Source organism: Peromyscus eremicus, chromosome 5 (genome assembly GCF_949786415.1).
Source record: "Peromyscus eremicus chromosome 5, PerEre_H2_v1, whole genome shotgun sequence".
Lineage (NCBI taxonomy): Eukaryota > Metazoa > Chordata > Mammalia > Rodentia > Cricetidae > Peromyscus > Peromyscus eremicus.
In genome coordinates this window covers 126,366,102-126,394,025 of record NC_081420.1, presented here as the reverse complement: position 1 = coordinate 126,394,025, position 27,924 = coordinate 126,366,102, and the positions used below count along the sequence as shown (strand labels likewise).

Below are 27,924 nucleotides of genomic sequence, written 5' to 3'. Positions count from 1 at the left end.
GACAACATAGGTTCTGTCTTGATTATTTAATAATGTGTGTAGTATATTTGGACAATCAAGTTTTCAAATATTGTCTCTAATCAATATGTTTTCTTACCTCTCCTAGTTATCTGTTGATCACAGTTGGAGTTGTATATGTCAAATCATTTCCTCAATCCAGGAAAGATATTTTGAAAGATTTGGTAGAAATGTGCCGTGGTGTGCAGCATCCATTGAGGGGTTTGTTTCTTCGAAATTATCTTCTTCAGTGTACTAGAAACATTTTACCCGATGAAGGAGAGCCAACAGAGTAAGTAATCTTGGTTTAGTTGTAGTGTTGTTGTTGTTTTTTCCCCCATAATAAAATATCCAAAAATTGTAGAAAACTATACAGAAGTAAGAATATAGCATTTTTGTATCTAGATTTTCATTGAGATATAGAACTAATTCAGTATGTATGGTATGAGGCAAAATGTACTCATATTCAAATATATATTTGGAACCTGCTTTTTTTTTTTTTTTTTTTTTTTTTTTTGGTTTTTCAAGACACGGTTTCTCTGTGTAGTTTTGGTGCCTGTCCTGGATCTTGCTCTGCGGTTGGCCTTGAACTCACAGGGATCTGCCTGGCTTTGCCTTCCAAGTGCTGGGATTAAAGTTGTGCGCCACCACCACCTGGCTAGAATCTGCTTTTTTAAATTTAATATTTATTTTGTCTTGACACAGGATTTTGCTATGTATCCTTGAGTAGCTGGTTCTCACTATGTAGCCCAGGCTGGTCTCTTAAGTGGTGGGATTACAGGCATCTAACATAGTTTATAATATTTACCCATTACATTATATAATCTTTGTAAGTATGACTTTTAAAGGTGTTAACTATTTAAAAATAATAATTTATGGATACCTCTGTTTCTTTTGTGGTCTCTATTGTAGCTTTAAAATCCATGACACTTTTTTCTCACAGCAATGGCAGATAGTCAGCTAGGTGTAGTGAACTTTTTATGTGATGGGTCCCTGGATTGAAGAACCAATAAGTTCCTTTTATTTACAGTTTATCTGTTTTTTTAAATTTCTAAGACAAATCAGTAGTTTTTAGTGTCTGCCTCAGTCCCTTAAACAATATGTTACTGTGTGTGTAATGATGTGTGTGTGTGGGAATGTGCGCCATGGTGTGCGGACGGAGGTCAGAGAATAACTTTATGGGGTTGGTTCTTTCTTTCTACCTTTAACATGAGTTCTGGGGAACCCAATTCAAACCACTAGGCTTGCATGACAAGTGCCTCTACCCTCTGAACCACCTCACACCCTTTCCGTTCTTTATTTGGAAACAGATTCTCACTATATAATACATGCTTGCCTTGAGCATGTAATCTTCTTGCCTTTGCCTCCCAAATGCCCATATTACAGGTATATGTCACCATGCCAAGGATCATTTACTTTTAATAATAATAATAATAATAATAATAATAATAAAAGCAATGTGTGACAGCAAAGTAAAACCCTACAGAAAAGATTTAATGATATACAGAGAGGATGCTGCTATTTTTGCTTTATTATAAATTGAGTCTGGCCAGGCAGTGGTGGTGCATGCCTTTAATACCAGCAATCAGGAGGCAGAGGCAGGTAGATCTCTGTGAGTTCGAGGCCAGCCTGGGTGACAGAGTGAGTTCCAGGAAAGGCACAAAGCTATACAGAGAAACCTTGTCTCGAAAAACCAAAAATAAATAAATAAATAGACTCTGAATTTTAAATATTAGGCAGTCAGTAAATATTTGAAAACGAAGTTCCCTGTCTTGGAAAATGCAGGAAAATAAGGTTATGGTGTCTTTCTTCATAAAGCTTGTATTTCATTTGAAGCCAAAATATTCAACAATAAAACGGCAGTTATTAGTATACCCTAAATGTCAAATTTTTGGGTCTTTTTGTGTTTTATTTATTTTTATTTATATTTTTAACCAGTTAGCTTTTATTGGACATTGGTTCTGTCTGGGTGTGAGTTTTTTTGTTTCTTTTCCAATAGTTTTTCTGTGTAGCCTTGGGTGTCCTGGAACTCTGTAGACCAGGCTGGCCTCTTAACTCAAGGAGATCCTCCTGCCTCTGCCTCCTAAGTGCTAGGATTAAAGGCGTGCGCGCCCGCGGCGCCCCCCCCCCCCCACTGTAGTTGAATTCTCTATGGTGGGAGCTGAGAAGCAGTCATGTTCAGGAGTGCAGTGCCCTCTATACTGACCCCTCTTCAGTGGATTTATGTCACCACTCATGTTTGATTTCTTTCTAAGAAATGCAGTCGCTAAAGAGTAACATAAGCTGCCAGCACCAAGTTAAGCCTTGTAATGCTCCCTTAAAAATATGGGATGCTCCACAGATTTGCTTGTCTTTGCAGGGGCCATGCTAACCTCTGTACTATGCTACTTTTAGAGTGTGCACTGCCAAAAACTGAGCACATCTTTTTGTATTTTAGTGAGTGAGTTGCTGTAAGATCAAGTTCAACAAGCTCAGAATAGGGAGTCATGGAAAGTGATTTGTGCTCTTCAAATGTATTGTGTTCCCCTCCTAGTATTTATTTTTTATGCTAGAATCTGTTCTTGAAATTTAACACTAAGCCAATGAAATGAAGTTGAAATTGGCTTTTTGAAGCAGGAGTATTTGCAGGAATGAGGAAATGAATGGAGGAGTAGTAAATCGATCCTGGCATGTATAAAGATTTTTCTCACTTTTTCTTGGCAGTGAGGAAACAACTGGTGATATCAGCGATTCCATGGATTTTGTACTACTCAACTTTGCAGAGATGAACAAACTCTGGGTGCGAATGCAACACCAAGGACATAGTCGAGACAGAGAAAAAAGAGAACGAGAGCGACAGGAACTGAGGATTTTAGTGGGGACAAATTTGGTGCGCCTCAGTCAGTTGGAAGGTGTAAATGTGGAACGTTACAAACAGGTCCTTACCTTTCTCCTTGTCACCTTTTCTTACAGTGTGCAGCAATATAAACTGAAATCTTATCTTAAGAATATTTTTGTTAAGTGTTAGATTGAAAAATATTTTTAACTGTTTTACTTAGAAAGACCTACTTAAAAGTACTACATGTATGGGTTGAAGATTCAGTATTGTCAAGGTAGCAGTTTTTCTTAAATCCAACTATAGATTTAATGCAATCTCAGTCATACCTACCTCTCTGTTTATTTGTTTTAAAAGTCAACAAACTAGTTTTAAAATATGTGAGAAAGAGCAGAGAACCTCTAAGACCTATAGCAGTTTTGAAAGCATAGGACAAAGGACCTAAATGCCTTTTGACTGAAGTGTGGAGGTAGTTTGTGGTATTGACACATTCCACTGGAGAGATCCATAGAAGAAAAGTGACAGAAGGGACAGACACAAGTCACTGAAGGGCAGTAAAGTAGGGATCAGCAAACTTTTCTAAACTTTAAAAATTCATGTGTGGATTTTTTACCTGCATGTATGTCTGTGTGCCTCATGTGTGTCTGTGCCCAAGGAAGCCAAAGGGGGTGTCAAAACCCCTGGAGCTGGAGTTAGAGATGGTTGAGAGTCACCATGTGGGTGCTGGGGATCAAACCCAGGTTCTCTGGAAGAGCAGTCAGTGATTTTAACAGCTCCCAGAAAGCTTTTCCTGTGAAAGGTTAGATAGTACTTTCGAGCTTTGAAAGTTATTAGTTATAAATAGTAAACTAGATGGCTATAGGCCAAAAGCAGCCAAAACATTTAAGAAAATGAGTAGGGCGGGGCTTGGTCTCATTGAAATTTTAGAGTATAGCTCAGTGGTATGGCTGTTATTTAACATGCTCAAGGTTCTGGATTTGGAGCCATAACAACAAAAATACAAACAAAACCCCCAGAATATAGGCAGGCAGTTAGATTTGTCAATCCCTGGATTAGATAGTCCATTATAGATTTCACATATTGACCTCTTTTCTTTTTCTCTCTCCCTGTCCCCTGACAATCTTAAGTAGTTCAGACTGTCCTCCAGTCACTATGTGGTCAAGGATGGCCTTGAACTTCTGACCCTCCTAAGTGTACTTGAGTGTTGGGATTACCATCACATTTGGTCCCTGTGGTGCTGTGTTATCAAATCCAGGGATTTATGCATGCTAGAAATTCACTGTGCCAACTGATCTACATCTTTAGTCCTGCACTCCAGTTAACTTTTATGAAGGTTCAACAGCAGCCTTCTTATTATTTACTATTTACATATTGGTTTTTTAAGGCAGGGTTGGTCTCTCTGTAGCCCTGGCTGTCCTGGAGCTTACTATGTAGACCAGGATGGCCTCAAACTCACAGAGATCTGCCTCCTGAGTGTTGGGATTAAAGGCATATGCTGCTATGACTGCCAGGACAACCTTCTTAATAAATGACTCTGGGCTGGGCGGTGGTGGCGCACACCTTTAATCCCAGCACTCAGAAGGCAGAGCCAGGAGGATCTCTGTGAGTTCGAGGCCAGCCTGGTCTACAGAGCAAGATCCAGGACAGGCACCAAAACTACACAGAAACCTTGTCTCAAAAAAAAAAAAAAACCCAAAAAATAAATGATTCCGGAACAATTGAATATACACTTAATATGTGTAAACAAAGACACTTAAGTCTTGAGCCATTTGCTCACACTATAGAAACTCTAGAAAAGTTGATCAGAGACTTTTATACAATCTAAAAGTTCTTGAAGAGAGCACAAGGGAAATCTTCATCATCTGGGATTGCATGAAGACTTGTTAGGATACACACAAAAAAGCACAAACTTTAAAAAAATCTTATTTTTTATATAACCAATTTTTTATATTTAAAAATAAACTAGTTTTTAAAGTTGAGCATTAAAGTACAGATGAGAGCAATGTAAAATACAGTTTGCAAGTTCAGTGTGTTACTAGAAGAGTAATTTGGGATTTTCAAAATGATTTTTAGCTTACATGGGTTTTTTGTTTGATTTTCAGATTGTTTTAACAGGCATTTTAGAGCAAGTTGTGAATTGTAGAGATGCTTTGGCTCAAGAATATCTCATGGAGTGTATTATTCAGGTAAGTAAGAATATTCATTTCTTAAAAGGATTATTAATTTTCATTGGGGGAAGAATTGTAGGCCCAAGTGGAGGCCCACTCCTGTAGTGTTAGCTGCTTACAGGGATGGAGCCCTGAGTTCAAGGCCAGCTTGACAGTGTGCCTAGACCATGTCTCAGAAAACTTAAAAGAAACTTCTCCTGAATAAAAAAATTTCCTTCAGAAATTTCCATTTTCAAACTTGGTCTTTGTACTAACAATTTGTTTTGTTTTGTTTCTCAAAAATGTAGGAAAATAATCCTGAGTTTTCTAGGTCTCAGTAGATTTAATTTAGTTGTATGCTGGTAATGGAATATTTCTGGGTTTGATTTTATCTAAGATTGGATTATTTTTTCTATAAATAATGACTATATACCATTCATAAGATCAGAATATTTTGTGAAGTATTTTTTTTCCTGTATCGATATAGCATTATCTAATTTTTTTAGGTTTTTCCTGATGAGTTCCATCTCCAGACTTTGAATCCTTTTCTTAGAGCTTGTGCTGAGTTACACCAAAATGTAAATGTGAAGAACATAATCATTGCTTTAATTGACAGGTAAGACCCTTGAGCACTGGAAGGTAAATGCTCTGAAATGGAAATAAGTAATTTACAACATTTTCGTGAATTGTTTTTATTGTGCTTTTTGTTACTTTAATGTGATTTTGCTATAAGTAATTTAGCTTTTACTATCTTGTTAGTGTTTGCCTGACTTAGGTGTGCAGACTTAACTTTTTGTTTGAAGGTGTATGGAGGTGCTGTTTTTTTAAGTTTTTTGATGTGGCCCAGGCTGCCTCACACTTACTGTGTACTTGAGGATGACCTTGAATTTCTGATTCTCTTGTCTAATTCAAGTGCTGTGATTAGACAAGAGCCACCATATCTGGTTTACAATGAGTATCTTTAATTTGTTTAACTGATATGTAAACATTATTGTATAGACCTTTCCTTGAATCTTATGAATCCAAAGTCCATTGAAGAACAAAATTTTAAAATTATCTTTGAGTAGTAACTTACTTGATTTTGTTTTTTAAAGTAGCAACAACATATGAATGATTAAGAATGCTCAAATAATCATTCTGCTATCACATTTTCGTAAGGAAGAGTTTTTAAGAATCACATTTTAGTAAATCCCCTTTGGGTATTTTAGCAATTGGTGGTCTTAGTTCATAAAAAATATAAAAATTGAAGATAGAACAGTAGTTAAGAGCGCATATTACTCTTGAAGATGACCCGAGTTCAGTTCCCAGCACCCACATTGGGTGGCTCACAATTGCCTGTGACTATAGTTCTAAGACACCTGACACTCACTTTCGGATTCCATAGACACTTGCATTTACAAGTACACATCTATACCCAGATTTTAAAAATAAAATGTTTTTAAATGTGTGTGTATGTATGTATGTATAACTTGGCTTTTGATATTGTCTGTAGTTAATGCTTGTTAGCCCTGCCACATGATAAATAATAACTTTTTTTTTTTTCTTTTATCCCAAGACAAGGTTTCTCTGTATAACAGTCTTAGCTGTCCTGGAACTCACTCTGTAGACCAGGCTGGCCTTGAACTCACAGAGATCTGCCTGGCTCTGCCTCCCAAGTGCTGGAATTAATGGCGTGCACTACCACTGCCCAGCAATAATACATAATTTATCTTGCTTGTGGGCGTATATTATGACACTAAAAATAACACCAAACATTTCAGCAAACATTTTCATTTTTTGTTATTTTTAAGCTAACTAATTAAGGTCTAAGAATTAATATAGCCGGGCGGTGGTGGCGCACGCCTTTAATCCCAGCACTCGGGAGGCAGAGCTAGGCGGATCTCTGTGAGTTCAAGGCCAGCCTGGGCTACCAAGTGAGTTCCAGGAAAGGCGCAAAGCTACACAGAGAAACCCTGTCTCGAAAAACCAAAAAAAAAAAAAAAAAAAAAAAAAGAATTAATATAGCAGAGGTCTCCATATTATCCTGAATAGTATACATTGCATGCTTACTGTGCCCACTCTTAAAGCTGGTTAGCCATATTTTCCTTTGTAGGAATAATATCATTTAGCAATCCCAGTCTGTTTTTTTCTGCGTAACAAAATGTAGATGCAGTTCTGACCTTGACAGATAATGTAATAGATATAATTTTGAATATCTTATGTAGGTTATGAACATTAATTTTATTATTTCTAGTGGTTCCATATAGGTGCTGGGAACTGAACTTGAGTTCTCTACAAGAATAGTAAGTAAGCACTCTTACCACTGAGCTGTCTCTACAGCCCTTAAAGATCATTTATTTAATCTGGGTGTGGTAGCACATGCCTGTAACCCTAGCATTTAGGAAGTAGAGGCAGGAGTACCATGAATTCTAGACTAGGCTGTGCTACATAAACTGGATAAATAAGTAAACATCAGACTGCCAGTGGAATAAGGCATCATTAACAAAACTTTAGTTAAGGGATTGAAAAAAAAATGATTCATACATTGTAGCTCTTGTTTTAAAAATCATTCTTATATATGTTTTAAGAGAAATCAACTCAGAAAATACAGAAAAGCAATAAGGAAAAAATGATCCCACTGCTCAAAATTAATGTGTTTTTGTTGTTGTTGTTGTTGTTTTTTAGATTAGCTTTATTTGCTCATCGTGAAGATGGACCTGGAATTCCAGCTGAGATTAAACTTTTTGACATATTTTCACAACAGGTGGCTACAGTAATACAGGTTTGTATAGCATTTTCTCTAAGTTCTCAACTTTGAGATTCTATTGGTATATCTTTTTGTAATTGTAAATTATATGACTTTTTAAACATTGCAGTCCAGACAAGACATGCCATCAGAGGATGTTGTATCTTTGCAAGTCTCTCTCATTAATCTTGCTATGAAATGTTACCCTGATCGTGTGGACTATGTTGATAAAGTTCTTGAAACAACTGTGGAGATATTCAATAAGCTTAACCTTGAACAGTAAGTCGAAATTAAATTGCATTTCTTTCGGGGGAGGGGTAGAAAATGCCACTTGTGGACGTGGGGCGGGGGATGGACCCGCTGCAGTTGTTTCTCTCTTCTTTCAGGCCGGTTCTGTAGGCAGAACGTGGGTTGGTAGCCTTGGTGGCAAGTGCCTGTACCTGCTAAGCCCCAGTGTTACAACTTTGAAAAAATTCTTGGCACTATTTTTGTCTTGGGTTTGTTTTTCTTTGTCAGTTCTTCTTTGAAATGTTAGCATTTGTCTTGTTTGAAGTATGTGCTGAGATTGTCCTGTGTGGTGCTAAACAGGGTAGGGAGTTTTGTTAGCTACTTACTTGGTTTTATACTGTAGTGAAGTAGTGGCCCATGTGGTTTGCAGGCAGTCTTCAAAGTTCAGTGTCTCCCATTCAGATCCTTCCTATATATGAATGAACTAGTTTTTGTTTTGTTTTGTCTTTACTGTTTTATTCTATGTGTATAGATGTATGTGTTCCATGTGTGTACCTGGTGCCTGCAGAGGCCAGAAGGAGGGGGTTGGATCCCCCTGAAACGGAAGTTACAGATAGTTATGAGCCACCATGTGGATGTTGGGAACTGAACCTGGGTCTTCTTTAAGAACAGCCAGTGGTCTTACCTGTTAAGCTCTCTGTTCAGCCTCAGGAGTGAGCCAGTTTTTAAACTAGTAGGGAAACAATATCAAACAGTATTTTCCCCCCCAAAAAAGAAAAAGGTTTTCTATAGTTGAGTAAGTTGTGAAAAACAAGGGCATATGTAAATTTAGGCTGAAAAATTAGAAACATAAGTATATATTTGAAGTGTAACAAATTGATTGAAATATTTTTCTTATTTGAACTTTGGTTTTGATACTGTTAGGGAAAGAATAATGTTTCCTGCTGGATGCTTCCTCATTCTTACTGCCCTAGACCTGTGGTACCTTACAGGGACCACTTTGGGCAAGTTTGATGCTGTTACCTTTTCCCCAAAAGTTGTCTCTTGAGTCCCTTAGGTAGGCTTCCTTCTTTTCTGTAAGTTATTTGTATTTTTGGGGTGCTAATGTACAATTTCTTTCTTTTCTATTTCCCACCCATTGGTTCAGCTACATCAGGAAAATTTCTTTCCCTTTTACTCCCTTTTATTATGTTTTGTTTTTAAGTCATTCCCATATTCTTGCGATCTGAAAAACAGTACAGATCTTTAACAATATGTATGAGAGAAAATTAAGTGATGTGTCTTTATTCCCACTACCCCTAGAAAATGAGCTTTAAAGTAAAAGTTAATAAAGTAGCTGGAAATCCCACTGTCTAAAGGTCTTGTAAATGTTAAAATATGTCTCAGCCTCCAGAGAATGCTCCTTTATAAGATGCTACCTTAAATTCAACTTGTTCTCCTGGAGTCACCACATACAGATCTTTCTTTTGGATGGTTTTTGCATGGGTTTTTCTCGTACTTACTTTACTCATAAATGCAAAATACTTGGCTCTCTGAGGGACCACAGAATCACTTAAAACAGTTTTCTTTCTTTCTTGTTTTTTGTTTTTGTTTTTTTGAGACAGAATTTCTCTGTGTAGTTTTGGTGTCTGTCCTGGATCTTGCTCTGTAGACCAGGCTGGCCTCAAACTCAGAGAGATCTGCCTGGCTCTGCCTCCCAAGTCCTGGGATTAAAAGTGTGCACCACTGCCGCCCTTAAAACAATTTTCTGAGAAACACCAAATTGTAGACAATTGCCTTAATTGTCCTTTTACAAACTCCTGCTCATGAATTGGAAACTATTATCAATAGAACTGCAGTGGATAAAGAAGTATAGTATATTTAAATAGGCATCTTTATCCTCTTTTTGATTTGTTTTGTTTTTATTTTTTTGTTTTAAGATGCAATCTTACTGTGTAGTTCAGGCTAGCTTAGAACTTCCATTATCCTCCTGAATGCTAGAATTACAGAGTGGGCCACCAGTCCTGGCTGTATTTATCTTGAGAGGAGGTCATTTTGAAATAGAAGAGATTGAATGTATTGCTCATTTTCTCAATTCACTTGACCTATTTCTTTTAATGTGTAAATGAAATTTTTGTTTGTTTTGTTGTTTGGTTGTAGTTTTTTTGAGACAGGGTTTTACTGTGTAGCCCTGGCTGTCCTGGAACTTGCTCTGTAGCCCAGGCTGGCCTCAAACTCACAGAGATCCGCCTGCCTCTGCCTCTGGAGTGCTGGGATTAAAGGTGTGCACCATTACCACCTGACTAAATGAAGATTTTTTTTTTAAATATGTGAAACAAGTGCTATGTGTCTGTATACAAGGTCAATATTATTCATGGAAGGGTTGCTGTTTTCTCTTCATAGTATTGCTACCAGTAGTGCAGTTTCAAAGGAACTTACGAGACTTCTGAAGATACCTGTTGATACTTACAACAATATCTTAACAGTCTTAAAGCTAAAACATTTCCACCCACTCTTTGAATACTTTGACTACGAGTCCAGAAAGAGCATGAGCTGTTATGTGCTTAGTAATGTTCTGGATTATAATACAGAAATCGTCTCTCAGGACCAGGTAAGAATACAGACACAATATTTTAGAGAAATAGAGGATATGGTTTTTAGGGTTTAGATAGTGAGTGCTAGACACTAAATGGGGGAGGTAATGTATTAATAAAAACCATAAATAGCTTATTTGTTATAGAAGTTAAAAAACTAGAGATGTACATAGAATTAATAAAAGAATTATTAAACACCTCTGATTTCACTAAAATAACTACAGTTGATTAGCATTTGGCATATCTCTTTTCAAACTTTCATCCATAAATGTATACATTGACCTATTTCTTTTCAGTGCCTCTGGAACAACCCCTCTACCTCCTCCCAGTTTTATGTCCTCTCTTTTTTTTTTTTTTAACTCACTGAGTTCAATCACCGCTGCCTGTATGTGCATGGGTGGAGGATCATCTGGAGTATGAGCAACTTGCCAGTGGCCATACCCCAAAGAAAGTGACTTTCCCTCCTTCTCAGCCAGCATTTGCCAATAGCTCCTCAGCTAGGGGTGGATCCTTGGGAGCCTCCTTCCTATCCAGGATGAATGCTGACTAGCTTGATCCTGTGTGGGCAGTCACAGCTGCTGTGAGAAGATGCTATTTTGTAGCAGTCTCTCCTTGGCCTCTGGTTCTTACAGTCTTTTGTCCCTTCTTCAGTGCTCCCTGAGCCTTGTAGGGGAGGAGGTGTGATAGAGATATCCTGTTTAGGGCTTAATACTCCATAGTCATTTATTTTCTACCCTTTGAGTTTGTATTAACTGTTAACCACTGCAAAAAGAAATGTCTTTTTTTTTTTGTTTTTGTTTTTGTTTTTGTTTTGTTTTTCGAGACAGGGTTTCTCTGTGCCTTTCCTGGAACTCACTCTGTAGTCCAGGCCGGCCTCGAACTCACAGAGATCCACCTGCCTCTGCCTCCCGACTGCTGGGATTAAAGGCGTGCGCCACCACTGCCCGGCAAGAAATGTCTTTAATGAGAGAGTAAGAGCTATAATAAGGATAAGTATTTAGAAGGCAGTTTGATACTACATCTATTTAGCAAAATAGTAGTAATAGGTTCTTCCCTAGGCTTCTTACTTCCTAATCCTTTGCCAGGTTTACAGTACCAGGCATGAATTCCACTCTGTGGAACAAACTTTAAGTCCAAGTAGCAAGCCCTTGGTTGTTCCCATAACATTTATTCCAATATTGTATCAATGGGCTAACCTTGCCAACAGACTGGTTGTTACTGTAGCTTCAAGGGTTCACAGCTGGCCCAGACTGTTCATAACAACTTCTTACAAACAACTGAATTATTTTACTGTTCAGTGTATACACTTAGAAACGGTTACCTTTTTTGTTGATGGTTTCACACTAATATTTTCTATTTCCTATGTTGCAGGTAGATTCCATAATGAATTTGGTGTCAACGTTGATTCAGGATCAGCCAGATCAACCTGTGGAAGACCCTGATCCAGAAGATTTTGCTGATGAACAGAGCCTCGTTGGTCGATTCATTCATCTTCTACGGTCTGATGATCCCGATCAGCAGTACTTGGTATGGTTATCTCTTACTATAACCTTTCATCACTCATAATGAGCAGAGAAGTGTTTAAAATGCTTTAATGCCCTTTTTGGTCTTAGTTTAAGGTGTTGAACGTGGGAGGCCAGCTCCTACCTTTTCCAGGGTTCTTATGAGGAGGAGAGATGAATAAGAAAATAATAGATAGAAAGATACTGAAGAGGAGAAAGACAGAAACACAGGATAGCTTTGGAAGGACCTGGGTCTATACCCAGCGGCCTTTTCCGTTTATTCAAAAGGGCTTTTTATAACAATGCCAAGGGATGGGGCAAAAGACCTCAGCCTTGCTAGATCAAAGCATAAAGCACACCGCACAGCCAAGTGTAGACCCTTCCAAACAGCTGGTAACCACTCCCATGGTCAAATCATCCCCTGCTGAGTAAAGCAAGCTCAGATTCTCGAACCCTGAGTAAGTTCTCCCTAGGAAACCTTTTTGGGTCTCCACAATTGAAAAACTTGCTAAGTTAAAATTCATGGCCTCCATGGAATTAAAAAAAATTACTTATTTAGTTCTATTTATATCTTAATGTAGCCAAGTTGGCCTCTAAATCATGATCCTTCTGCCTTAGCTTCCTGAGTGCTGGGATTTTAGTTATGTACCACCATGCCCAGCTGGGATTTTACTTGTATGTAAATGAGTAACTAAACTATTGGAGCTCTTGAGGAACAAGCCATTCTGGCTTCTTTTGAAAACCTGAGAATTGCAGAAAAGTTTGCCTTCTTTTAGTTGGATATTCCATAATTATTCTGTGTTCTGTTTCTTTTTCAACCACATGTTGCTTTTAGAATGTTTAGTTGCTTTTGATAATATACTTCATGAGACATAAAGTCTGATAGATGTATTTGTCAGATGAAAATGTATGAAAACCTTTAAAATTTAGTATGCTTTCCCCTTAATATTATTTTTTTATAATTAGAAGAAACTTTCTCTTTTGTCATAGTCCTCAGTTAAACTTTATGAAGATTTAAATGTGATCTAAGTAGGTATATTGACATCTGATGGTGCATGATTGATGTGAAGAGGGTGATTTCTGTTAGTAGCATGGTAGTTTTTGATTTGGCTTAGGGACAGATGTTCTAAGCACCGTGTTACACTCTGAGCACTGTGATCAGTACAGTATGTGAATGCTGAAGTATTTTAAGTGGTTCCCCTTTCCCGTGTGTGTGTGTGTGTGTGTGTGTGTGTGTGTGTGTGTGTGTGTGGGGCGGTGGGAGGGGTGAGAGAAAGAGGGAGAGGGGGAGGGGGAGGAGAGGGAGAGGGAGGAGAGGGAGGAGAGGGAGAGGAGGGAGAGGGAGAGGAGGGGGGGAGGGAGAGAGAGAAGGAGGGAGGTTGCTTTGATTTTCTATTGCTGCCACATGTGATAGTTAGGATTTGTGACTGTTAATGCTTGTGTGTTTCCATATAAAGACCCAAATATATTACATATTGTGTTTTACATATTTAGATGTTTATCTCATGAATTCTTTGGTTATCTTCAGTGTGTGTATTTGCGTGTTTATGTTTGTGCGTGTAGGTGCATCTGGGGTCAGAGGTCAGCATCAGGTGTCTTCCTCAGGTGCTCTCCACTTTATTTTTCTAGGCTAGGTTCCTCACCGAACTTAGAGCTTACCTATTTGGCTATGACGACCAGCTAGTGAACTCCATGGAGCTTCTTCTGCCTTCCCAGTGCTGGGATTGTAGTCTCATGGGCACACCTGGCCTTTTATCCTTAGATGTTGGGGATCTGAACTCAGGTCCTCAAGCTTATGCAGGAAGCGTTTTACTGACTGAACCATCCGCCCAGTCCTTTGGCTTTCTGTTTTTTTCTGAGCCATCTGTTTCACAAGATGGATTTTTAAAGTATATTGGTATTTTTCCTAATTTAAATGGCTTGGAAAGTTTGATCTACCTGTAAAGATAAATAAGAATTAAGTTTATAGGAAAAACTAAAGGACCAGAATTTAGACAACCTCCAACAGGTATAACAGGCTTTATTTAATGCCAGACGGTGGTTTCTCTAATTCTGGCCATAAATGGGGCATAGGACCCAGTCACTCAGTGATCAGAGTTCAAGAGAATGCAGATTACATGCTTTAAGCTGGGGCTGGGTTTTTTTAAGCTCAGGATAGGGAAGGCAGAATGGGGAAGTTAACTGTTTTCCTTAGATAAACCTGTGTTTTAGGCTGTAGGTTCTGTTATCTCTTCCTGCAACCACAGGGTGTCTGAGGCAGCTATTTTGCTTCTGCAGTCCCCAAATAGCTGGCTTTCTGGAGCTATGAGCCAGTTTAGGGCCTTGGCTTTGGGGAGTGATTCTTCTACTACTGGTAATACACACACAAACACACACACATCCCCACACACCCCACAGCTGTTTTATTCCCATAGTGGCCAATATTTTTTGGGCACATACCTTGTGCAAGGTATTGATGACACAGTTGAAATGATGTGTCATTTAATCTTTTCAAGAGTTACAGGAGTATGCCACCTCATTTTTCAAGTGAAATTGGGCTAAGAGGAGGGCAGTTGTATGATACATCTCCCTGGGAGACATCTGTTCACTCCTCTAGGGAACAAATGAGAAACCCAGATAATGATTATACCATTGTCCAATTTGGCCAACCAATGAGTTTATTGGTTTTTTTGTTTTTTTTTTTTTGGTTTTTCGAGGCAGGGTTTCTCTGTGTAGCTTTGCGCCTTTCCTGGGACTCACTTGGTAGTCCAGGCTGGCCTCGAACTCACAGAGATCCGCCTGGCTCTGCCTCCCGAGTGCTGGGATTAAAGGCGTGCGCCGCCACCACCGCCCGGCTCCAATGAGTTTATTGGGATTACGTACAGGAGTATGGGCAGTGGGAGGGTGGGGTTACTCACAGGAATAGGCTGTCTCAAAGGCATGGCATAACTGAAAATCCCACTCCAGTGCTGATGACAACTTACCAAAGCTGCAGTCCTGGAGCTCTGTGTGGCTTGCAGGTGCCTTGCAGGTTGGAGAAGCTCCTCCAGGCAGCCCTGTAGCTGGAGAATTTTTCTCCAGCTCCCGCCACCAAGTCCCACCAGTCCCAGAGCCCACTTATAAAATAAACACACAGACTCTTACATTATTTAAACTGCTTGGCCATTAGCTCAGGCCTGTTATTGTCTAGCTCTTACTCTTATATTTAGCCCATTTCTATTAATCTTTACTTTGCCACATGGCTAATGGCTTACTGGTACCTTACATCTTCCTTGTCCTCATGGCGGCTGGCAGTGTCTCCCTCTCCGCCTTCCACCTCCCAGAATTCTTTTCCTTGTCCCGCCTATACTTCCTGCCTAGCCAATGGCCAATCAGTGATTTATTTACTGACCAATCAGCAACACACTTGACATACAGACCATCCCACAGCACAGCCCTGCTGGTCAGTCTCCTCCAGCAGCATGGTTTACTACTTCCACAATCTTTGGGAGGGGCCTTGTTAGTCTTGTAAGTTGCAGTTATCTGGGACTTGTAAAATTATTTACTTGCTAAATCATAGGAACTTCCCTCCAGAGTGGAATGTTTCAACAGATTGCTGCACAGCAGCAATAGAGTAGAGAGTACTAGGATCTACTTTTACATGTAAGTCTGATATGCTTCATCAGCCTACGTTCTTATTAACACAGTATAGTTTGTACACATGTGTATGAGACTGCATTGACTAGTTACCTAAGCTAGTTATACAACCTGTGTAAGCTTCTAGCTTACCCATATATAAAATGGGTTAGTATTTTAGAGTGGTTAATGTAGGAAGTGTTTATCTCTATAAAGGCTGGTCTGTCACAAAACAGTAACAGCAAGGTTTAGAGCTCCCATGTAATTTTGTAATAAACTGATCCTAGTATGGAAAAAATAATGTTTAAATTTTTTTCTTTGTCAGATTTTGAATACAGCACGAAAACACTTTGGAGCTGGTGGAAATCAACGGATTCGCTTCACACTGCCACCTTTGGTATTTGCAGCTTACCAGCTGGCTTTTCGATACAAAGAGAATTCTCAAGTGGTGGGTTTACTTTGAAATATATCACTATATTCTTTGCTTTTTCCTTCCTGTATCTTCTAAGTTGTAGAAAGCCCAAGCACACACAGAAATAAGTGATAATGATATCAGACCCCATTTCAGGAACTCCTGGTTCATTCATTACTCACTCTTTGCTGTCCTGACACTGGTAAACCAGACACTGGCTGAGGAATCGCATACATAACAACACTAGGAATTATGTGACTCAGGCAATTCAGATTGATGCTAAAACAACTTCTTAGGTTCTGAACCAGGTTAACTGTGCCCAGTGAGGGGTCTACTGTTGCTTAATCACTTTCAAAAAGCCTGCAACTGAATAATATTATGAATTGTGTGCAGCTTCCTTGTGAGTTCATTTCTTTCTAAAGCAGAATCGTGGCTTGTCTTCAATGGTATAATTTTAAAGAAAATACCTCAGTCTCATATACATGAAAGTTGGAACATCCAAGTTTATGTTAAGGAATAAAACTCAGTAAAATTAATTTTCTGATAATTTCTTTCTTTTTTTTTTTTTTTTAAAAGATTTATTTATTTATTATGTATACAGCATGTATGACTGCAAGCCAGAAGAGGGCACCAGATCTCATTACAGATGGTGGTGAGCCACCATGTGGTTGCTGGGAATTGAACTCAGGACCTCTGGAAGAGCAGTCAGTGCTCTTAACCGCTGAGCCATCTCTCCAGCCCGTTTTTCTGATAATTTCTAAAACAAGTTTTTTTTCCCCCTTAACATTCTTACCAGCTTGCATACTGGGTTTTTGTTAGGATAGTTTCTATTCTATTTTTCTGCATTTATGACTAGGTATTTATCACTATTAATAAAAGTGGTCGTTTATGAAGCTATAATGATCAAAGCGATATAATACTAATAGAAATACATCCAAATAGACCAGTGGAGCTGAGGAGTGATCCAGAAAACCAAGTGTGTGATCAGCTTATTGTTTTTTTGTTTTTGGCTTTTTCAAGACAAGATTTCTCTCTGTAGACCAGGCTGGCCTCGAACTCAGATCTGCCTACCTCTGCCTCTGGAGTGTTGGAATTAAAGGCATGCACCACCATGGCCCAGCTAGTGGATCAGCTTCTCTTAATCCTGATCACCATGCCAGAAACATAGGGGGAAAGTGTGGGAGACCAGCTCCCACTATTATTTACCCCAGGAACTCTTGAGGATTGGGGGAAAGAGACTTAGTTAGAAATATATATAGAGAGAAAACACAGGTGGGCCTGGATCCTTATCCAAATGGGCCCAGAGCTTTATTCCAAAGGTGTATTTATAGCAATGCCAAGGGGTGGAGCAAAAGACCTCCCCCTTGCTAGTTACAGTCACCTGGTCCCCAGGCCTGTGGTCCAATCAACCTCTTATACAGTTCTGCTGGGTACAGCCACTAAGAAACCTAGTGGGCTCCAACAGGTCCCTCTTTTTTATATTTTAAAAGAAAAACTCTTGATGCAACTGCATCAATCTTAAAGACAAACAGGTTAACATAATTCTGATATAAATATTGCTATGCATAGTTAAAATTTTCTCAATCTTACATCTTAAAACAAACTCTTAATATTTCTTGCTAACATAAACTTCTGATGTATACATCTTAAATACTTTCTTAACTTCAGCAAACCTTGGTATATCAATATCAATAGGTTAAGATAATAATTTCTACAACCCTACTCTCAACCTGCAAACCTACTCTCAACCTACAATTTAGAACTATACAAAAGATAACATTAATTCACTCAAGTAACAGTTTTTTGTTTTTTTTTTTTTTTTTTTTTTTTTTTGGTCTTTCGAGACAGGGTTTCTCTGTGTAGCTTTGCACATTTTCCTGGAACTCACTTGGTAGCCCAGGCTGGCTTCGAACTCAACAGAGATCTGCCTGGCTCTGCCTCCCAAGTGCTGGATTAAAGGCGTGTGCCACCACCGCCCGGCCACAAAAATATTTTTTAAATTAAATATTTACTGAGGAATATTAACACTCCCCCTTTCCTTAAAAAAAAAAAAACAAAAAAAAAAAACCCACCAAACTTCTCTATTTAAACAGTTCCATTTTTACATAAACAGTTCCATAAGCAGTCTGTAAGTCATCACTGTTGATAGAGTCTATATGCATAAGTAAATTCAAACTGTCTCATTGTAATGAAATCATTACTGTCTGTTTTATTTCTTCAATTCAAAAGTTCAAAAAGAGTTCTGGTGCCATTCCTAAAAGTTCCTTTGAGCACTCGTAGACCTGGCTTGTCAGCTGCCCTTCAGTCTGTGTATAGCTGTCAGAATCGTAATGACTGAAGCAAACAGTTCCAAATACGAAAAGTTCCATAACCAAGACTTTTCAGTTCAAGCAAGTCTCTCTGAAACTTTCGCTTTCAGCTGCTGCTGCACTTTGCAGTCTTCCGTAACCAGTCCCAGAACAGGCTAGAGAGCTTCACCTCATAGCCACGAGAGCTCAAGGCTCCTTCAGCTGCCATGAGCTGAAACTGTGGCCTTCCCACGGCAGCCCTGGCTTTGGGAGCAAGCTCCATTACCTGCACTGCTGACGGTCCAAGTGCTCAGCAAGCCGGGAATCCTCCATAGGCTGTTACGTTGTCCAGTTGTACGGCTGCCTCGCTGCTGGGAGCTCGGGCCGCAGTCAGGCTCAGCAGTTCCCCTCAAGGCTGGCTGTTGAGCTGGGAGCACTCGGCAGTTCGTTCCGCATGTCTCAGTTGTTTGTCCCGCACTAACACCGTTCTCTGGTCCTGGAAGCAGTCTGGTCTCTGCCATCTCCACTGTTCACTTTCCCGAGGTGATGTAAACCGCTGGGCTCTCTCCACCATTGCCTTTCCCGCGGTGTATCGGTGTATTGATTCTGCAATCAGAGGTTGCAGAATCTTGCTGTTCACCTTTCCTGCAGCGCGGCATCTCTACAGAGTTTTCCAAACTGCTGCTTGTCGTTAGCCTCTCTCGTGGCTTAGCTTCACAGCCGAAAGCCTGTGGACCCTCGCCGCTACTTGCTGGCTCTGCTTTCGCTGGCTCTTGGTGTCTGCTGCTTGAGAAGCTATGACTGTCTACAGGTCTCAGCAGTGGACACTCCTTTCTGCTGCTCCTTTCTGAAGCTAGCAGTTTCTGGAGCTGCTTCTTGCTATTATTGGTGGTTTCTGGAGCTGCCAAGTCCGCAATCCTCCATGGACATTGCTCTCGAGTCCCAGGTTGGGAAAACCTAGTCTAAAGTACTTTTTTCACCATATCCTTAAACCTAAGGACTATATATTCTAAGCCTGTATTTCTCTGACTGACTTTTCAAATATCTACTTAGCAAACATCTAAAAGAGATATGTTACTTCTTACTCTTAAATTAGGAAGAATCTCTTAGCAAACTCTCTATAGGGCTACCGTTTAACAGGTATATCTCTCTAATTAGATCTTTTATCTGACCCAGTTTCTGTGTGGTTTTGCTTCCATTTGTCCACCAGCTCAGCAGAGTTTATCGCCAAAGGCAACCACCTCTTAGGGGAACACTCTGTCATCTCACCGGGAGTCATCAAAACAGAAGCTTTTCCTCAAAAAGATACTTTCTCTGAGAGAAAAGAAAACTTCTCCCCTGGATAGCTCCCTGTCCTGTCCTGGCTGGCAGGCTCCTTCCCCAGATAGTGTCTCTGACGCTTGGCTTTCCTGCTTCATCAGGCCCTTGCCTTGGGATTTTTTTCATCCAGGTGAAACTAAGTTTTAAACTGAGAAAGTTCTGAAAGGCCTTTTAAAGAGAGTAAGTTTTTCCCAAAAGAAAGAAAGATTACCAAGCTTTCCCAAAACTCCGTTCTCTACACTTTTGGCTTCATGGCCCAGAGGAAACTAATTCTGAGGGTAAGGTGTTGCACTGCTGACGGAGCAGAGGATTTTTGTTTCCCTCCGCACCCGCTGCAGGGGAAATCTCTTTCCTCTGCTGCTTTTTTAGCATTTTAACTGTCCCCAGGCCAAAAGCTTCCATAGGAATCTTTTTTCTACCCAAGAAGCTCAAAGAAGAGCTTTTCTCAGGGGAAATCTCTTTCCTCTGCTGCTTTTTTAGCATTTTAACTGTCCCTAGGCCAGAAGCTTCCATAGGAATCTTTTTTCTATCCAAGAAGCTCAAAGAAGAGCTTTTCTCTGCCCGTAAAGCTCAAAGAAGATAGATTTTTCTCCAGGATTTCGTGTTCATAGCCCCAGTTAGGCTTATCTTATCCTACTCTACCCTAAGCTTTTTCTTTTCTATATTCCTACATTATATTTCTGTTTCCTACCTAACTCTAAATTTATTCCTGCACTATATTACATTCTACCTTCCTTATTTTTTATAAATAGGAGAGAGAGAGAGAGAGAGAGAGAGAGAGAGAGAGAGAGAGAGAGAGATCGAAAGAGATCCTAATGCTGCAGCGTTGCAGGATTTCCTTCACCGCCTAGCCTATACACTCGAGAATAAAATACCATTGCCTTCATTTTTCAATTCCTTATCGGCATGCCTACACTCGCAACGCCCACTACAATCCTTTCCCCAAGTCCCTGGTTCCTGTTCCTGGTGCCATCTGTGGGAGAGCAGCCCCCATACTTACTTACCCAGGAACACTTGAGGATTGAGGAATAAGAGACTTAGTTAGAAATATATATATATATATATAGAGAGAGAGAAAACACAGGATAGACTCAGGTGGACCTAGATCCTTATCCACCAGCCCAGAGCTTTATTCCAAAGGTCTATTTATAACAATGCCAAGGGGTGGAGCAAAAGACCTCCCCCTTGCTAGTTACAGTCACCTGGTCCCCAGGCCCGTGGTCCAATCAACCTCTTATGCAGTTCTGCTGGGTACAGCCACTAGGAAACCTAGTGGGCTCCAACAAAAAAGACTGTCTTTAATAAATGGGATAGGAAAATTGGATGTCCACTCTTAATGGAATAGAATTAGATCTTTATCTTACATCATGACAAAAAAAAAAACCCCTCAAAATGGATTAAGAAACCAAACGTTGGTCTTGTCATTGATTTTGTTTGTTTGTTTGTTTGTTTTTTCAGGTGAGAGTACTAAGAGCATAGGCAACAAAAGCAAAGATAGACAAATGGGTTATATAGAACTAAAAAGTTTGCATAGCAAAGAATGAACAGTGTAATGAGATAGTGTACAGAGTGGTAACAAAAGTTTGTAAACCATACATTTGACAGGGGGCTAGATCCAAAATAAGGAACCCTGAACTGGAGAGACGGTTCAGTGGTTAAGAGTTTGTTGCTCTTGTAGAGGACCTGGATTTGATTCCTAGCACCCACGTGGGGGATTACAGCTATCTTTAACTCCAGTTTTGAGTTATCTAGCTCCCTCTTTTGACCTCTGTGAGCACCAAGCATGCACATAGTATACTTAACATTCATGCAAGCAAAGCACTCACACACATAAAATAAAAATAAATCTTTAAAACACCCCATTAAAAAAGAATGAGGAACTCAGTTCAACAGTAAGAAAATAAATAACTTGATTTAAAAATGGGAAGGATGCCAGCCTGGGCTGTAGAATAGAACCCTGTCTCCAAAACAACAAATAAACAAAAATGGACAAAGGATCTGAGTACAAATTTTTTTCAAGGAGTACATACAGATGGCAGATGGGTCACTGAAATGCTGAATATTATTAATCATGAAGGAAGTGCGAATAAAAAGTACAGTGATATATGACTCATCTTTAGTGGGCTATTATCAAAGAGACAGGAGAATGGCTGGGAATGTAGCCCCATTGATAGATTATCTGCTCTCCATGTACAAGGCTTTAGGATTAGTCTTTGGCATCACAGACAAACAAACAAACAAAAAACTCATGTGTGGTGAAAAGGGAACACAGTTGGTGAGAATATAAGGTAGTACAGCCACTGTAGAAAACAATATGGGACTACTCCAAAAATTAGTAGAGGGCATACTTAGCATGTCCCAGGTATGCAGTTTGCTTTCCAGCAACTCATCCCCTCTAATAGAACTTTAATACAATCCCAGAGTACCATTATTGGATAAATATCCAAAGGAGATGAAATCAGTTTTTGTTGACGAGAAATCTACACTCCCATGTTCATTGCAGCATTATTTACAGTGGCCATGAATGGCCAAACACATCAATGATGAATAATGAAAATACAGTGTGTGTGCGCATACATATGTGTGCATAAATATACTGGAACATTATTCAGCCCTAAAATAAAAGAAACCCTGCCATTTGTGATAACATAGGTGGTCCTGGAAGACAGTATGCTGAGTAAAATAAACCTGTTAGCAAAAGATAATACTTAGGACCTCACATGTCTAATCAAAAACTGTTAGTAGTAGACCAGTGGCTGACAAATTCTACCGAGTGTTATCAGATGAAAAAATTGGGAGACCAACAAAAAAAAGAGGGAAACAAGGATTTGAGACACACTCCCGAAATAGCAACGAGTATTTATATTGTAACAAGGACTATGTACTTGGATTATACATTTGATCTTTGTAACAAGACTGTCATCTTTTAAAAGTAAAGAGAACTTAATGGTTTTACAGAAGTTTGGATGGTGTAACAGTGGTATTTAGAACTTTCTAGAAATTAGAGTAGCAAAGGGAAAAGAAAAATAATTTTCAGCAATGGCAATGTTATATTGAGAATGGAATAGTGGTAAAATATTTTTAGTAAACTGCCAATGTGTAACTATAGTGTTAAAACACAGTAATTCCTCTTATAAGATTTTACACTAAGGAAATAATCAGGGAATTTTTTTAAACTTAGTTACATTTTTTATTAGTGTGTGTATGATGGGTTGAGAAACCCTCATGTATGGTGTGCATGTCAGGGGGTGAAGGATGAGTCTATGAAATTGGTTTTCTCCCTCTACCTTACAGGAGTTCCAGGGTTGAGCTCAGGCTGTCTGGCTTGTGTGGCAAGTGTTTGTACCTTTCTTCATAGCAGTGGGCACATAATTAGGGTCTTAAAGCTTTGTGTATACTGACCATTCATTATGTTTTTAAAGATGCTTTTAAAGGGGATCATTATAACCAATTAGAACTATAAATGAGTTGATAGAATAATTTCCTGTTAAAATATTATTAAATAACTTAGTATTATGAGGAAACTTGTTTTGACAAGAAGTTACATACAAATTATAGTATGAGCCAAATTTTAACTTTTTTTCAGTGATCTCCTTTAAAGCAAACAACACAAAACTACACAGATATCTCCATTATATTTACACAGAAAAATGGACAGGAAGATATTAGCAACTGTGCTACCAGGGATGATTTTGTTTTCAGCTTCTTTTGTGTATTTTCCTCAACTTAGGGATGTGTTTCTTTTCTGATCAAAAAATAAATGTTAGATCTCTATAAATTAGAGAAGCAGCAGCTTTAGATGGGTTTAGTTTTTTTTTTTTTTTTTTTTCTTTGAGACAGGGTTTCTCTGTGTAGTTTTGGTGCCTGTTCTGGATCTCGCTCTGTAGCCCAGGCTGGCCTCAAACTCACAGAGATCTGCCTGCCTCTGCCTCCCGAGTGCTGGGATTAAAGGCGTGCGCCACCACCACCCAGCATTGGGTTTAGTTTTTAAGGAGACGTCCTGCTTGGTTTACTTGTGTGTTCCATAAATGAGAGAGAAGAAAAAGGACATAAAACTGGACTTAACTTCAGGGCTTTTGCTTAGAGGCTCCATTAGAATTTTTCAGTATAATGAACAAATTAATCTTGAACTTGATGTGATTGTTTTTTCTGTTTTAGGATGACAAGTGGGAAAAGAAATGCCAGAAGATTTTTTCATTTGCTCACCAGACTATTAGTGCTTTGATCAAAGCAGAGCTGGCTGAATTACCACTGAGACTTTTTCTTCAAGGAGCACTAGCTGCTGGGGAAATTGGCTTTGAAAATCATGAAACAGTGGCGTATGAATTTATGTCCCAGGTGAGCTGTTTTCCTTCATGGCTTGTTTGGTCCAGTTGGTTGGGTTCAGTCACTGTCTGTTATTTTTGAGGTAATGCACTTGGTGTTCCTGGTTTACTTTTTTTTTTTTTTGGACAAGGTCTCACTCTGTAGACCAGGCTGATCTGGAACTCAGAGAGACCCACCTGCCTCTGCCTCCTGACTGCTGGGATTAAAGGCATGCTCCACCATGCCTGGCACTCTTAACCTTTCAATATGTAATTAACATTATCTGACCATGTGGAAGTCTTTCTTACAGTAGTTATGTTGTCCCTGTAGAAAATGTTTCATGGACAGAAGTTCTTGTGGTTAGTTTAGTTGGCAAGTCTGAGCTCAACAAAGTTGGAATAGGCTTCTTAATTGTAACCTGTTAGCTGTCTTCCATCTTGGCTGCAGCTTATGCCGCTTCACCAGAACGTAAAGCATGCCCTGGTGTGAATGTCCATAGGCCATCTCACAGAGTGGGTTTGTTCTGAAGAATTTTGGAAAATGCTCCTGTTGATGGATGCTCCCTGAATATTCTTTGTTCTATGTGGTCAGGCATTTTCTCTCTATGAGGATGAAATCAGCGATTCTAAAGCACAGCTGGCTGCTATCACCTTGATCATTGGTACTTTTGAGAGGATGAAGTGCTTCAGTGAAGAGAATCATGAGCCCTTGAGAACTCAGTGTGCACTTGCTGCATCAAAACTTCTGAAGAAACCAGATCAAGGCCGAGCTGTGAGCACATGTGCACATCTCTTTTGGTCTGGCCGAAACACAGACAAAAACGGGGAGGAGGTAAGGTTTCACCTGGCTGTTACAAGACAGAACTGGTAACGGGAATTGGTCGCTTGGCCTTGTGCTTTGGAAGTGAAACATTGGGTGCTTGGAAATCTGGCATTGACAATTGCTGTATAGAGGAAATGAATGGGTAGTGATGTCAGCATCTCACCTGTGGTAGAGTCTACTTTAAGGATGTGGTTACAGCAACTTGTTTACCATTAGTTAGCATTTCTTTGGGTTTTTTTTTTTTTGTTTTGAGATGGGGATCTCCGTATGTAGCTTTGGCTGTTCTGGAGCTCACTCTGTAGACAGGCTGGCCTTGAACTCACAGAGACCCATCTACCTGCCTTTGCTTCCTGAATGCTGGGGTTAAAGTTAGGTATGTGCCACAATACCTGGCACCAGTTTTGTTTTTAAATATATAGTTGTCTGCTTTGTTTTAGGGTTTCATTTTGTTGTGTCCAATTACAGCATAAAAGAGTCTTAAAGCATTGTGTTTCTTTGATGGTGAGAAAATGGGACGGTTCTCCTTATTAATCCGTTCCATATTTTCCTGCCCTTTATTGTAGCTTCATGGAGGCAAAAGGGTCATGGAGTGCCTAAAGAAGGCTCTAAAAATAGCAAATCAGTGCATGGACCCCTCACTACAAGTTCAGCTCTTTATAGAGATCCTGAACAGGTACATCTATTTCTATGAGAAAGAAAATGATGCGGTAAGTGAAATAGCTCTCTCTTTCTACAGATTTGATACTTTGTTTAATTTATGAAAGTTTGACTTTGCTTAGTTTACCTGCGACCTTCTTCCATTCTCCAGAATCTTTTTCTGTCTGCACAGACTGTGCAAGTAAAAAAATACCAAGTATACATTACTAAGTAAGCTTCATTTATCATCATGTAGCCTTTCAGCGTCAGTCCTAAAGGCATTGTCTATTTGTAGCATTATAGTATTCATTAAGATTTTTAGGTTAAATACAATTTTGATTTCTGTTCTTTTGCCAGTTGATGTTACTCTGTATTTTGAATTTTTTAAATTCTCATTCTGTCTTGAATGAATAGCTCATAGTTGTTGCTTAAACTTGGAATCATATCCTCATATCTTTTTCATAATTATTCAGGTATTTGATGAAAGTAATACAAGTTCCTCACAACAGTGCTCCTAAGTTGTTTTTTGTGACACATGCCTGCTACACAATTATTCTTTTTGTAGGTAACAATTCAGGTCTTGAACCAACTTATTCAAAAGATTCGAGAAGATCTCCCAAATCTTGAGTCCAGTGAAGAAACAGAGCAAATTAACAAGCATTTTCATAACACGTTGGAGCATTTACGCTCAAGGCGGGAATCACCAGAGTCTGAGGGGCCAATCTATGAAGGTCTCATCCTTTAAAAGAAGACAGCTCAGCAACTCCTCCTTTCTACCCACCAGAAAGGGCTTTACTAGGTCTCCCTTCCATAGATTGTGCCTTTCAGAAATGCTGAGGTAGGTTTCCCATTCCTTACCTGTGATGTGTTTACCCAGCACCTCCAGACACCTTGAGGACCTTAACTCACTTCATAATTGTTTAAGTCTGTCTGATCACCCCAAGTAGCATGACTGATCTGCTCTTTAAACTTATTGTGATCTGTGAAAATTGAAAACAAAACCCACTTAACCTGGCTACTAATGGAGCTCTCTTTCCTTATTTTATTTTGTTGCATTGTTGATTGTGTATTTTCTTTATTAATGGGGAGTACTAACCCAAACATACTTGTTTATTTGTTCTCTGGTCCTATTTGAGATTACTTTAAAGGACAGGAGTACCGTGTGTGAAATTCAGCTTGGGCTTTCCCTGAATGCAAGATAAAGCCTATGTGTAATATATCCCTACAACTAGAATATATTAATGCATGTTGAAGAATTTTAAAGCACCATGGTCAAAAGCAGAAGCTATATTTTGCATATTTGGACTCAGCTATCCATTAAGAACTATGTCGTCAACTGGACACATCAAAGTAATTTGATTCTATAAAATAGAAATTTTGTGACTTAATGTAATTTATGTATAACCTCCACTATTGTAAATTTATGTGAAATGCATCACAATTACAACTTTTTCATCAGTGAAATAATAAAGTTGCTGTTAACAATTTTGGGTCTTTCTTGCTTTTTGTACAATTGATGAAGGGAACTCTAGTAGATTACCTGTGGCGTGCCATGTATACTTATGGAATTCTCTTATTTAACTCTAGTTTTAAGTACTTAGTGAACGAGGTACCATCTGTTATTTCAAACATTTACAGCTAATCGCCTTTTTCAAGCACACCTGCTTTTTTTAGGGCATGATGAGTTACCATAACATCTCTAAAGGCTCTTTCCCTGTGTAGTTAATCATTGTGTAAAAGATACTCCTGAAACTGCCTAAAAACACCCACGTCACTATTGTCCAGTGTAGGGAGTGGAGGAAGGCCTGAGTGAGTGAAGTCCTGAGTGAATATGGATTGTTTACATAGGGACCCCAATGCCCAGGACTGCAGTGCCTCATCCCCACGAGCATGGTAAACCTTACCTGAGTGAGTCTCATGAGGGCTAGCAAAGCTTTCCCCTACAATCTGAGTGTGTGTGGACAGTTGCCACCTGCATCCTCCTCCTCCTTGGTGTCTGTCTTTCACTTGCAGAGACTGCCTCCTCTCCCTGTACTGCACCTAGTCATGACTATGAGGCTGGGGGTTGCTTGGGCTGGTAGCTTTCCTGTACCTGTTTCTGTCTGGCCTTCCTTTATTTCCTTGCCTCCCCTTGTCATGACCTTAGCTGGTAGGTCATGGTAGTCTGGATTAGAAATTTGGGGACAGCTTAGCTTGGGTTCTAGGTCAGCATGTTTTATCACATTTTTGGCAGCAGTCTGTCCTCCGAAGATTTGGTTATGACTGACTTCTGAGTGCACTCACATGACTGTTAGCGGGAGGTTTTAGTTCCTGTCCCATGGCCCTTTCCACAGGCATTAAGAATCCTTTTAACATGGCAGCTGGCCTCTCCAGGACAAACCCCAGAAAGAACAAGGGGGATACCACAATACCTTTTGATGACCTGATCTTGGAAATCTAAATTTCCCATACTAAAAAGAATTATGCTCCAACTTTTGTCTTTCTTTAGATAGGTTTTCCTTCTATAGCACAAGATGGCTTCAATCTTGTGACCTTCTGCATCTTCTTCCTCAGTGTTAGG

General features: G+C 39.4%; 1 protein-coding gene across 1 annotated transcript in view; it reads left to right on the top strand.

The window, feature by feature from the left end:
• Positions 1–26,849, top strand: part of Vps35 (VPS35 retromer complex component) — a 40,353-nt gene extending 13,504 nt beyond the window's left edge. The window contains exons 5-17 of the mRNA XM_059264488.1: positions 107–289; positions 2,701–2,914; positions 4,915–4,998; positions 5,466–5,575; positions 7,624–7,720; positions 7,815–7,963; positions 10,295–10,502; positions 11,857–12,012; positions 15,907–16,029; positions 23,760–23,939; positions 24,498–24,737; positions 25,292–25,435; positions 25,930–26,849. Coding sequence (XP_059120471.1) covers positions 107–289; positions 2,701–2,914; positions 4,915–4,998; positions 5,466–5,575; positions 7,624–7,720; positions 7,815–7,963; positions 10,295–10,502; positions 11,857–12,012; positions 15,907–16,029; positions 23,760–23,939; positions 24,498–24,737; positions 25,292–25,435; positions 25,930–26,109 — 2,068 coding nt within the window. The 3' untranslated portion in view covers positions 26,110–26,849. The remainder of the gene's footprint in view (positions 1–106; positions 290–2,700; positions 2,915–4,914; positions 4,999–5,465; positions 5,576–7,623; positions 7,721–7,814; positions 7,964–10,294; positions 10,503–11,856; positions 12,013–15,906; positions 16,030–23,759; positions 23,940–24,497; positions 24,738–25,291; positions 25,436–25,929) is intronic.
• Positions 26,850–27,924: the final 1,075 nt, after the last annotated feature.